Raw genomic sequence first — 12,537 nt, forward strand, 5'->3', positions numbered from 1 at the left:
CGCCAGCTAAGTAGCATCGTTACAAAAGATTAAAAATCTCCATGAGTTCTAACATCTTCATTCCTAGCTGTGGTTTCCATGGAAATAGACATCTGCTCTAGGGAAAAAGGAAAGGTGGGGGGAAGCGGTGTAAGTGCTTTGAAATAATCAGTGTTTTGAAAGATTTATTTTTTTTTCCTGTCACAACATGAATAGTCAGAAATGTTAAGATTTTTGCAGGGCAATTTCTTGTATTTAAAAGAAGTACGCATCCAGTGGGTGGGACCTTCCTCTGCAAACCTCCAGTTCAAGTACAAAGACTTCAAGATAAAGGCTGGTTCGGGGATAATAGACCTCTTGGCCTTGGGTTGCGGTGTGGTGCTGGTTTGTGTTGCCTGCCAATCTGTCACTTTCCGGTGAGCTCTCATCCCTACCCTTCTCCAGCCTTTCTAACGATTTCTGAGATTTTGCTCAGAAAACTGACAGATGGAAACACCTGGCCGTTTTGTGGCTAGGTTCGGTCTCAGAGGAAGAAAGCTTTCAGGGCTCAGAATCTGAATTATTCCTGGTCTTGCTCACATGCTAAGGGAAAACCACTTCGATTGGGGGCGGGGGAGAGGCTGACCCCACACAAGGGCGATTGTTGGAGAAAATGCCACAACAAGCATATTTCAGGCAACAGCGAATTGCTAATTGTTTGCTTTGTGTGGTATGTCTGCTGCCTCTATGATCCGGTTTTCCTTGTCTCAGGCACCCAGTAATTGTGTTTATCTCTAGCACATCCCCAGTGACTGGCTGGACATGGAGAGTCTTTCACAATCAGGACTGTTGTTTCCGCAGTTAGTCATATTTGTTTCTTGGTATGGGGACCCCAGTGATCAATAAAATGAAGGTGTCCTTCCACCCAGGCAGGATCTCAGAGCAGGTGCATTGGTGTAGTAATCACCTACCACCGGAAGACGGGAGACACAGCCTTGGTCTGGGGAATGGGAAGAGGGATCTGGAAACCATGTTCAGTTTATTTCTCTTCTGGCCTTTCTGTGGTAAGGAGGCCAGGCATTCTAAGATGGCTCAGGTTAGACCAATTTCCTTTGTGCCTCTGATGTGCTTCTCCTCAAAGCAGGCCAGGAGGAACCGTGACCTTGTGGTTCTCCCTTTTGTTTTGATTCTTTAAAAGGGACCAGCACTGCACTGGAGAGCACGTGCTCCAAGAACAAAAGCAACACTTCACCGCAGTCTGGGTTGTCTGGAACTGCTGTTGCTCTTCCTTCCCTATCATCAGGCAAAAGGCTACGCAGAACAGATGGAGTCTGCATTTAAGCCGAGTAACTGTTGGACCACAGAAGATCAAATTCCAGAGCCTCAACACTTTCCCCCCCACGGTTCTCTGGTCACCAGCTCCGGGACCCGAGTATGGTAGCAAAAACGCGCACCGTGGGGAAGGGCCACGCCCGTGACCTGTTAGGGCTGAGTGGGTAAGGAATGACGATGATGTCACAATGCAGATTGCACGCGGGCGTGGGGCGAGGTAGGGCGCTGGGTTGCAGGGGGGCCTTACAGGGGCAAAGAGTGGTATTGTCCTGTAACGAGGGCTTGGACGTCTTAGGTGGAAGCAAGGGGTGAGGCAATGTCCGGACACTGCGCTGTCCGAGTGTTGCCCTTGGGGCGATGCGGGGCACGTGGCGCAACGGAGGAGGAGTCCAGGGGGCCACCCTTTGAGAGGTAGGGAGGGACCCCGCCCCGGCCGGCCCCGCCCCGCCCTTTTCCTAGAGATGGGAGAGCAGGTTCAGACCCAGGCTAGGGGCCACAGTATAGCCCTCTTCCGCGGTCAGACAACCCCCCCGGCCTCCTACTCACATCCGGGTAGACCCCCAAATGCCCCCCATCCCTCGCATTGTCCCCCTACCCCGCCAGGCTGGACTACACTTCCCGAGGTGCTCGGGGGTCCCGAGGGGCGGGGCACCTGGGCTCTGGGGAGGAGGCGGCACGTGCCGCGGGTTTCAGCCAATGGAGAGCCTGGCAGTGAGGTCACGTGCCGCTGTTTGGCGCTTTTGTGCGCGCCCGAGTCTGTTGGTGCTCAGAGTGTGGCCAGGCGGCTCGGACCGAGCAGGTGGGTGCGGGGCTCAGGGAGGAGGTGGCTGGAGGCCGGGGACCAGCGAGAGGGATGCGGCGGGCGGGAGGGGCCGGGCGGTGGTAGCTGCCCCCTGCCGGAGGGCGGCGGGCGTGGCCGCGGGCCCTAAGTGGGACCGGCGGGCGGGGGTCGTTCCGCTTTGTGTGTGGCTCGGGCGGAGCCTCGGCTTTGTCCCGGCTCCCTGGGGGCGCGGCTACCGTGGGGAGGGGGCGCGGCCAGCTGGGCAAGCCCCGGGCGTTAGCCCGGGGTGCCGTCGTGGAGACAATAGGGGGCGTGGGCCCTCGTTTGCCTCCCTCCTTTCCCTCGCAGGCTCAGCCCCGCTGGGGTCCCCATTGTCTGAAGGGGCGGGGCGGCGCCTCCAGAGGGCAGCGGCCTTAGCGTCAGACTGCGGGCAGCTAGGGACGCTCCCCTTCCCCTCTGTCGCCTTCGCCCAGTGACTAGGGCCGAGCCCGAGGCTGACACCCCACGAGAGCAATCCTGTCCTCGCGGCGGGGGGGCGCGGACAGCTAGGGTGGAGGCGGGGTGGGTGGGAGTGAGGGGAGGAAGTGGCGGGCAGATGCCTGAGCTACCCCACGGCCGGTTCCCCGGGCCTGCCCCATCTGCCGAGCTGCTCCGGGGGTGGGGGGGGCCTCGAGATGTTTTTGGCGGGAGTTGGGGGGGCGTTGGCGTGCGGGGAGCCCGGGAAGGGCGGAGTTACCCAGATAGGACCGTTAGCCCCGCCTATCCCTCCCCTTCCCACGCGCGCGGGCTCAGGGGTGTTGTGAGTTCTGGGAGATTCGAAAAGGCGCGGGGAGGAAGGGGGCGGGGCCAGGGGCCGGAGCACAGGGCGTGCTCTGATTGGCCGGGGGCGGCCACCCGCTTTTCCTCGCTTGGACCGGGGCCACGCCCATCCTGGGTCCGGTGCTGCGTCTCATGCTCTCCAGGGGTGAGACGGTTTCGCGGCTTAGGGTTTTAATTTCCAGCTGTTGGAACCTGCAGTCTTAGGTTTTCTTACTGGCCTGGGGTGTACAAAGATAATGACCTTAAACAAAATCAAGGAGGGATGTAGAATTTTTCATGATAAAAGGCAGCAAATATAACCTATAACCTGGAGGTTCATAAAACTGATTAATTTTGCTCGCTGTTGATTGAATAAGGAGCTTAAGCCCCTAGAACAATAGGAGTTCAACATACTGGTTAATATTAGCTTGGGCGTTTTGTTTTCCACCATGGCAGACGCAGACAAAGCAGGGTGGGCATTTCATTTGCACAATGAGTTGTAGGCAGTATTAAGATGGCTCCGGTCTCACTGTAGAGTTGAATCTGGAAGATCTTTTCGCCGTTTGGGAGGGGAAATTTTGGGGGGTTTTAGGGCAAAAAAAAAAATGTTGTGACTTAACGTCGTCTAATTTTTAAAATCCAAGATGTTTTTTGAGCAGGCAAGCTCAGTTGATTAGATTTTCTGTAACCAATGTTCTATTCAGTTCAAATTTACCAATGTTTCAGTATTTTCTAGATTCTTATGATTTTCTAGGTAATGATGTCTTATTTAATTCCATGGTAGTGATTTTTCTGACACTGATTTATGTGGATGTGATTTGAGGTCCCTTTGGATCAATGACCTAGAAATGCAAAGAAATTGATCGCATGCTTTTGAAAATCCTTTTCAGGGTTTTCCTTGCCAGTGGATTGTGTAGAATACACTGCCAGTCTCTTGTCTTCTGTTCACCATGGCTTCTTCTGGTAGGTAATCTATTTGGAAAAGCTGAATTGTGATGGGTTTAGGATTTTATAATAGGAGATGGATTCAGGTCTTAAGCCATTAATTGAGCAGTTGTATTTTGGTCTTATCAAAAAACCCATTATATAAATCAGAAGAAAAATTATCACTTGATGAATGTACTGAAGAGCTCCTAATTGTTTCATTATATAATGATTTGGCTTCGTCTAGAGCAAAATCGTGGAGTTTTGCACAAGTCTTCTTTTGTTTATGAAAGTGATTGTCAGACACATATCTCAGAATGGTATTTTTTAATCCAAAAATATTGAGCTTTGGTTTTATGGGAGGCAGTATTTAGATAATCTCTTCCCTGCAAACACAGCTTCTTCATCAGCCTGAATTCTGTTCATTAAATTGATTTGGTTTATAGGAAATTACAGGATAGTTTATTAGAATAGGAAAACCCCATTTTTCTGAATATATTATGAATATGATCAAATCCAGATATCCAGGTGAAAGAACTGGAGAAGCGTGCTTCAGGCCAGGCTTTTGAGCTGATTCTCAGCCCTCGATCAAAAGAATCCGTCCCAGAATTCCCCCTTTCCCCTCCAAAGAAGAAGGATCTTTCCCTGGAGGAAATTCAGAAGAAATTAGAAGCTGCAGAAGAAAGACGCAAGGTAAACATCACAATTCACAGAAAACAGGATATTTATTTATGTAATGTGGCGAATCAGTTTTATTTCCGTAAGAGGAGGAAAACAGAATTGGAGCTAGATGGGATTATAATTGTGACAATTACATATGCCAGTAGCTAGGAGAAAATGCCAGGCATCGTTTACTGAGCTCCCTATTATGTACCAAGTCCTTTATTTTGTTTTTCTCCTTTAACTCAATGACCCTATAAGAGTAGATGTCTGAGATACTGAGATGAGAAAAAAGTCTCAGAAATGTCATTTTCCCAAATCCTATAGCTATGAGCATTGGAGCCAGAATTCAAGCTTAGGTCTGTCTGAAACCAAAGTTCCGGCTTCTCTTGCTTTCTCTTTGAAAAATAGATTTGTTGGTGGATGATTGTTTTTTCTTTCCCTCCCCCCTGCCCCCCATTTGGTTTGGTTTGTGTGTGTGCCTGCGTGGTTTGTTTCTTTTCCAAGAGCTGTACAATAAAAACATTTTAAATTGCTGGTAATGTGATTGTGTTGCTCAACTGGCATAATGATAGTGAGGCAGCTTGTCTCTTATCTGAGCAATTCTATAAAATACCCATTTTTAAAAACAAATCAGAAAAGGGGTGCCTGGGTGGCTCAGTTGGTTAAGTGTCTGACTCTTGATCTCAGCTCAGGTCTTGATCTCAGAGTCTTGAGTTCAAACCCCATTGAAGTTCAAACCTCCACTGAGTGTGGAGCCTACTTAAAAAAAAGAACAACCCAAATCAGAAAGATCAACAAATATTAATACGCTTATTGTATAAAAATTGGGAATCAGAAGTTTATACATAGGAAATGAAAAGTATTCATTATCCTACTTCCCAGAAATAACCATTGTTAACATTTTGGTGCATTTCCTTCCATTCAGTATTATTTTCATGAAGAGCTTTATATAAATTCTCATTTATTCCCTTCCAATAACCCTGATTAAGGTGAGTGGGTTTAATTTTAAAATTAGGGAGGGGCGCCTGGCTGGCTCAGTCAATAGCACAAGTGACTCTTGGATCTTGGGTTTGTGAGTTCAAGCCCCATGCTGTGTATAGAGTTTAAATTAAAAAAAAAAAAAAATGTTTTTAACAAAATAAAATGAAGGAAAGTAGGCACAAGAAGGTGAGGTAGTAACCTGCCCCTGACCAACACAGTTAGTGCAATGTAAAGTCTGACACATCTCACCACACACACACATTCGTGCCCCTGTTAAAGCTTCTGTAACATGTGCCCTGTATGTTGCAGTGCCACGTGCGTATTTGTGCAGAGCCGCCGTTGGCACCGCCATTCATTTCCCCAGGAAGGGCAGCAGAGTTTGCAAGGGAGCTTTGTCTGCTACCTGCTCTTCTGCACCAATTGAGCTCTTACGGAGGATGATGGAGTTTTGTGGACTTTTGAGTTTGTGAGGAAATGCAGCCAATGGCTGGATAAAGAAATTTTTAAGGAATCCACCCTGGCCCTGTAGTCACTAACCTTTGCTTTATATAGTGGAACTTGGGACTGGGATACTGCAGAAGAGAGTGAGCAGAACCAGTGGCAGGTGCTCTGTAGTTTTCCTGCTTCAGTGATGCTTCCAGGCACGTCGGAATCTGTGTGGTAACATGCTCTTGTGTGTTGGTTCTGTTGAAGGCGGCGAACTGTAGTAACCGCTCCAGTGGTCTGGAAGTGACTGCAGCTTCCAGAGAGAGAAGCGATGATGCTTTTCTATGACACAGAAATTCCCCCTGGCTCAAATAGTAATCTGGGGGCTTGGTCTTAAATTCCCTATCATTCACGTTTTTTCTTTTTATTGATATGCTCACATTTTTTACAATCGAACTTTCTTCAGGTGGACATTGAAGGTCAGTAACCAGTTCTTGACAGTATAGCTCCATTCCTCCATGTGCCTGCTTAATGGTAACTGCTTGTTACCATTAAGCAGTAAAGCTTACAGGGATTCCCTTAGAGAACACTGGGGCAATACTCTGGACAAACCTGGGCAGTTTTCCAAAGTAAATACGAACACTAGAAAAGAAGGTGATTTTCACAGTATTTTGATAACAGACGATTCAGGCCCTGGCTTAGGTTATATTTAAGGAGATCTTAATTTCTGCCTCTTTTCAGTCCTCCCAGTTAATAACGGGGTTTTTTTTGGGGGGGGGTCAAAAATGTAATGCTCAATAAACTTCAGAGGGTCTAGCCTGTTAAACATTTTTCAGTCCCATGAAGCCGAGGTCTTGAAGCAGCTGGCTGAGAAGCGGGAGCACGAGAAAGAGGTGCTTCAGAAAGCCATAGAGGAGAACAACAACTTCAGTAAGATGGCGGAAGAAAAGCTGACCCACAAAATGGAGGCCAACAAAGAGAACCGAGAGGCCCAGATGGCCGCCAAACTGGAGCGCTTGCGGGAGAAGGTCGGTGGCCCAGCTTTGCTTTGAGAGGGTTGAGAGCTTGAAGTCTCCACCTGTGAGTTGGCTCGAACTAATGGCCTTGATCGAGGCGTTGGGTGTCTCTGTCCCCAGTTTTGGGGCTCAACACATTAAACGAGAGGGATCTTATGTTAAAATAAGATGGAGCAGGGGCACCTGGGTGGCTCAGTGCATTAAAGCCTCTGCCTTCGGCTCAGGTCATGATCCCAGGGTCCTGGGATCGAGCCCTGCATCAGGCTCTCTGCTCAGCAGGGAGCCTGCTTCCTCCTCTCTCTCTCCGCCTGCCTCTCTGCCTACTTGTGATCTCTGTCTGTCAAATAAATAAATAAAATCTTTAAAAAATAAGTAAATAAATAAGATGGAGCGGAGGCACCTGGCAGGCTCTGTCAGCAGAACACTCGACTCTTGATCTTGGGGTTGTGAGTTCGAGCCCCACGTTGGGTGCCGAGATTACATAAAAAAAAAATCTTGAAGAAAGAATAAGGTGGGGTATTCAGTGATTTCCAGAAAAATTGTATCTTCTTTGAAAGAGCCAAGGAGGCTCAGTCATCAGAGTCCATGGGTGACCCAGGGAAATTTGAAGATAATGTTTTAGAACCCTGTGTGCTTCCCACTGATATATGATATACGCCCAGATGCCGCAGTCGGGCCTGTTGCGGGGTGCATGGCTCGCCAGGCTTTGTGATTTGACTGACCGACGAATGCTGTTTCTTTCTAGGACAAGCACATTGAAGAAGTGCGGAAGAACAAGGAATCCAAAGACCCTGCTGATGAAACTGACGCTGACTAATTTGTTCTGAGAACTGACTTTCTCCCCTTCCCCTTCCCAAATATCCAAAGACTGTACTGGCCAGTGTCATTTTATTTTTGCCCTCCTGACAAATCTTCTAGAAGCTGATGTAGGACTGTATAGGTAGATCCAGATTGTATGATGTTGTTTTCGGGCCTAAAGGGGAGAAATGGAAAGTGTTGTACTCTTTTTCTAAAGTGTTGAAGTCTTTCTAATGTAGCTACTTTTTCTCGTTGCATCTTTTCTACTTCAGTGCACCTGGCGTACTGGGTTAACGGCTAGTACTGTATTGGCTCTGTGAAAACATGTTCGTGAAAAGAGTATGTAGTGGCTTCTTTCAAATTGTTAGATGCTGAATATCTGTTCACTTTTAAATCCCAATTCTGTCCCAATCTTACCAGATGCTACTGTACTTGAATGGTTAATAAAACTGCACAGTGCTGTTGGTGGCAGTGACTTCTTTCTGTACAGGTAATAAACTGTGAAGTGACAGAGACCCTCCTAGCTTCTGTTCGTTCCAGATGGGGCCTTCGGCCTCCAGAAATAACCCAGCGCACGCGTCGCTGCAAGTTCTCTGCCCTGGAGTTTCTTGCTCCCTAGTCCTTTGCATTGTCTTCTCCCACAATTGTCACTTTGTTTTGATGCCTCGGCCCAGATCAGCTGCTACGATAGTCTTTCAGATGTTTATTTGCAAACAAGCTTATTTTTGTTCCTGTGTCCCCATTAAAAAGGCAGATTGTAGGCACACAGGGGGTTTCTGGGAAGGGTTTAGGGGAAGTCTCGAGATGCTGGTTAGAGGTATTGGACAGCTCCCCGGCTTCCTGGTACAGGTCAGGGTAGGATGGGACCTGTCATACTTTCCTGCCGTAGAAGCCAAGACTCCAAAATCGGAATATTTGCTATCATTCTCTGGGCCCATGCAGCAACCTTTGGTGCAGTGGTTAAAAGAAGCCTTTTCCAGAGTAGCCTGTGACTTGGGTGGTTTGGATTGGCATCTCCTCCATCTTGTATCCAGAGGTTATAATACTCACCATTGTCGGAGCATTGCCTTTCAATTCAGGGAAAACCTTTGGCAGCTTTCCTAGGCTATTTGGGAAATAGCCTTAATTGCATATGATTATTTGCTTCTCAGACATCCGCGTAAAAGCTCTTGGAAGCCGTGCACCTCAGTGAGAAAGTGTGCCGGGTGACAACGCCGGGGGAGGGTCTACTGGGTGCTGGGCACGGACTGCCTCAGTTCCGGCTTTGTCTTTGGTTTGGGTTTTACCATCTCAATCTTACTCCTATGTTGTTAGGATTAAAGTATGTGTGTGTGTATGTTTAGAAGGCACGGTTAGAACCCTGCTTTATATCTAGCACGCAGCTAAATGACAGCTATTACCAGGGGCTAGTGAGTGAGCTAAGTTTATCCTCTTAAGTTGGAAAGGATCTCACAGCTTTTTGTGTGCCTTGAATTGACTTCCACATTTACCTCAACTGAGATGATCAATCATAGTTATAGGAAAAAGCTGAATGTCAGAGTCCAGCCACGCAGGGCAAACAAGAACAAGATCAAGTGTAGTTTAGTCGAATGCTAGTTCAGACAAGAAAGGACAAAGTGAGACTTTTGTGCAGGGGCTCAGCATCGTTCATTCCCAGCCCCTGGCACATTGCAGGTATTGGAGGCTTGCATAGGTGACCTGATGCCCACAGGGGTCTTTTAGATGCCAGTTTCGAGCAGCTGGGGTGTGAAATCCGTGGGAAGATAGAAACTTGCGGTAATGTTACTGGGTGTCCTAGAGATGGCAGTAGACTTGTTCATACAGGATCTGTAGGGAAGGGAACAGAACTCAGGGAAGAGCAAGAAGAGTCCAGGTGGTCTGAGGGGAGGATACCCCAGTGGGTTCCCCCCAACCCCCTGCTGGCTCTGACTTAACATCACAGGGGTCCTGGGTTCCCACCTCGTGACAGTGATGCATCACAGGGAACTGAATGGTGGATATGGCTTACCCATGACGTCAGAAACCCTGGCTTGCTGTTTTACCTCTGATCTTTGGAGAGGCACTTAGTTCTGGGCCTCCATTTTCTCCTGGACAAAAAGGAGAAGGTTGAACTAGGTTAGTTAACTTGTTTTTACTCTTGGCATATAACTTGGAGGAAAGGAATAGTGGGCACCCGTGACTTCCAGGGAGTGCATGTCCTTCCCCAGCCTTGGTGTTTTCTGTCCTGGCCTCTAGTGCGCATGTCTCATGGGGGATGGGGGTGGGGGGGGGCAGCCTCCTCCGGCAGCCCTGCAGGCACAGCTAGCCTGGCAAGGCCAGGAGGTCTGACCTCAGCCTGGGGGCCGTTGTCCAGGAGCCCGCTCCGTTCCTTCTGGCTTGAGTGGAAAATGAGGTCTGTCCGTTCCTCCTGAGACTCCTGTACTTAGATGTGGTGATTGACTGGCCTTGGTGGGAAAGAGATTCCCTTGCTTGGGATGTATCCCAAGCACCTGCAGTGTGTTACACACTGGGCTGTCCGCTGGGCATGAAAATGGGGGCCCGGTGCAGCATGTGCTGACGGGGAAGGGGACGAGAGCTGTAGAACACTTAGCTGAGAGTACTGCTCTCGGCCAGAAGATGGTACTCACCAAGTGGGCTTTAGTGGTTTGGCGAAGGCATAACCACAGGCTTCAGTGGCCTGGGAGGCCCAAAAGAGGAAGAAAGTCTTGAGCCAGTCCTCCGAGGGGTCAGATAGGGACCCTAGCACTTAATAATGAACGAAGCCCTGGACAAGCACGCGAGTCGGGGACCCGCCAGTGTTACTAGTTCACGGCAGGAGCTCAACAAAGAGCTCCATTTCTCTGGTCCTAAGCAATGAAGAGCCGCTGGAGGCTTTAGAACACAGGAATGGTAGTGTTCAGTAAACATAGGCCTTCTGAGGGAGAGAAAGGGGAGGTGGGACAGGATGGACTGGAGGGAATTTGCGGGAGCGGCACAGGGATCCCGCGATGAGGGTCTGACCTGGAGGGGAGCACTCCCGGAAACCTGCCGCTGAACCTGGGAAACAGGGGGAGGAGAAGGAGGCCATTCCACAGCTGACAGGGGCATTGGTGTCCCTCATGAGGAGCTGTTCACTGAGGGGTTATCTCAAGCGTGTTTATGTAAGTTGGCTCCTGGGGTCCTGCCCTGTGAGGTAGTACAGATCGTTCCGTGGTGCAGAGGAGGTGAGCAAGGTTAGGAAGGTTTGACTGGACCACGCCTCAGAGCTGGCAAGTGTCCAGGCGCGGTCGGCCTCCAGGCCCTGCAAGCAGAGGGGGTTGCTCGGGCCATTCACCTCTCTGTTGTCCCCCACAGTTTCCGGAGCCCCAGACTCAGCCATGCCACCCTCTTCAGAAAGGCAGTTGGTGACCATCTCTGGTAATGCTGGGGAAGAGAGTTGTCCCCCCCCCACCACCACCACCACAGTCCCTTTTTACTGTGCAGATTATTCTCCCAGTGGAAAGTTCTGGTTTCCAGTGATGTCTTAGTGCTCCTAGTAAGTCTGTTCTCTCAGCTAACGGTTTGGCCACCTTACTGTTAGTCTGAACCACTATTCAACACAATTCATTTAGGAACAAGAAAAAGATGAAAGCTGGGCTCCTTAAAAGGAGTGATTTCCCCTTTGGGCGGAAGGTTGGATTAGGTGCCCCAGAAGCTCCCTTTCCAATCCAAGACTGGTTCTGGGTCTTCTCTACCTGCTGAGACCATAAACCCCCAAGGCCAGGAACCATGTCTCGACCACTGAGGTTTCCCCCACTGAGTGCTTCAGTCTCTTGCCATCTGCCTCCTACCTCTTGGTCCAGGTCCGACAGAAGGTCCTAACAGTCCTGTGGCTGTATCAGCAGAGCTGGTGTTGTGTACTCAAGGGGCCCAGGGAAGAATTTCTGGCTTGCACCCAGATTTTTAAAGCTTTGTCATAAGGCTTGAAGAGCTCAAAATGCCGCAACGTCAGTGGAGGGGTCTGGCGCATAGCTGGAAAGGCACAGCCTTCTCCCAGCGTGGTTGTGAGTGGTCCCTTTCCCGTCCTTGAGCACCAAATCCTACCGGGCGCACATGGGCTATGAAGTGGGTGGAGGGGGTAAGAAAAAGAAGCAGGAGATTAGCCAGATGCCCATGACCACCACCTCAACAGAATTGAGGGGATCAGGGGGACCAAGCCTCTGTAGGTACAGGAGGCCTCTGGCCTGGGCCTTCCACTCCCCTTGCTGGCAAGAAGCCCCAGTATCACTAGGATGGGGGTGGGGGGCATGGGTAGGGACTGCTGACCCCAGATCCCCTCTTACGTGCAGCAGCTTACTATTTGCATAGGAACAACCCTATGATGTTGTCGTGCCCATTTTACAGGCAAGAAATGAGGAGGCAAGTGAGACTCAGTTTTGCCCAAAGTGACATACCTAGGAGTTGTGGAGTCAGGATTCAAAACCTTTTTTTTTTTTTTAAGATTTTTATTTAACAGAGAGAGAGCACACAAATACACAAATAGAGTATCAGGCAGAGGGAGAAGCAGGCTCCCTGCTGAGCAAGGAGACTGATGTAGGTCTCAATCCCAGGACTCTGGGATCACAACCTGAACCGAAAGCAGATGCTTAACTGACTGAGCCACCCAGGCGCCCCTCAGGACTCAAACCTTAACTTTGAATCCCCAGCTCTACTGCTGCTTCTTACGTATCACATAACAATGATTACGCAATTACTAGTTTCAAGTATGTCTGCCCAGCTAGAAGGAACATTCTCACTGGAGACTGTGCCTTCGCATTCACCACTGGATCTCCGGCTCTGAGACCAGCATGAGGTGGGAGGTTAGCACGTGTTGGGGCGCCTGGTGGCGCAGTCGGTTGAGCA

At 49.5% G+C, this 12,537-nt stretch overlaps 1 protein-coding gene across 2 annotated transcripts; it reads left to right on the plus strand.

Annotated features, from left to right (window-relative positions):
- The first annotated feature begins 1,966 nt into the window (after positions 1–1,966).
- STMN1 (stathmin 1) lies at positions 1,967–8,148 on the plus strand. Of its 2 annotated transcripts, none has more exons than XM_032302531.1 (5): positions 1,967–2,089; positions 3,760–3,832; positions 4,314–4,486; positions 6,700–6,891; positions 7,625–8,148. In XM_032302531.1, exons 2-5 carry the CDS (start codon positions 3,820–3,822, stop codon positions 7,694–7,696), a joined length of 450 nt encoding a protein of 149 aa, XP_032158422.1. In that variant the 5' UTR covers positions 1,967–2,089; positions 3,760–3,819; the 3' UTR covers positions 7,697–8,148. The 2 variants fall into 2 exon arrangements, with proteins under 2 accessions (XP_032158422.1, XP_032158423.1); XM_032302532.1 differs by lacking the exon at positions 1,967–2,089 and adding an exon at positions 2,991–3,035.
- Positions 8,149–12,537: the final 4,389 nt, after the last annotated feature.

Source organism: Mustela erminea, chromosome 10, assembly GCF_009829155.1.
Source record: "Mustela erminea isolate mMusErm1 chromosome 10, mMusErm1.Pri, whole genome shotgun sequence".
In the NCBI taxonomy this organism is placed as follows: Eukaryota; Metazoa; Chordata; class Mammalia; order Carnivora; family Mustelidae; genus Mustela; species Mustela erminea.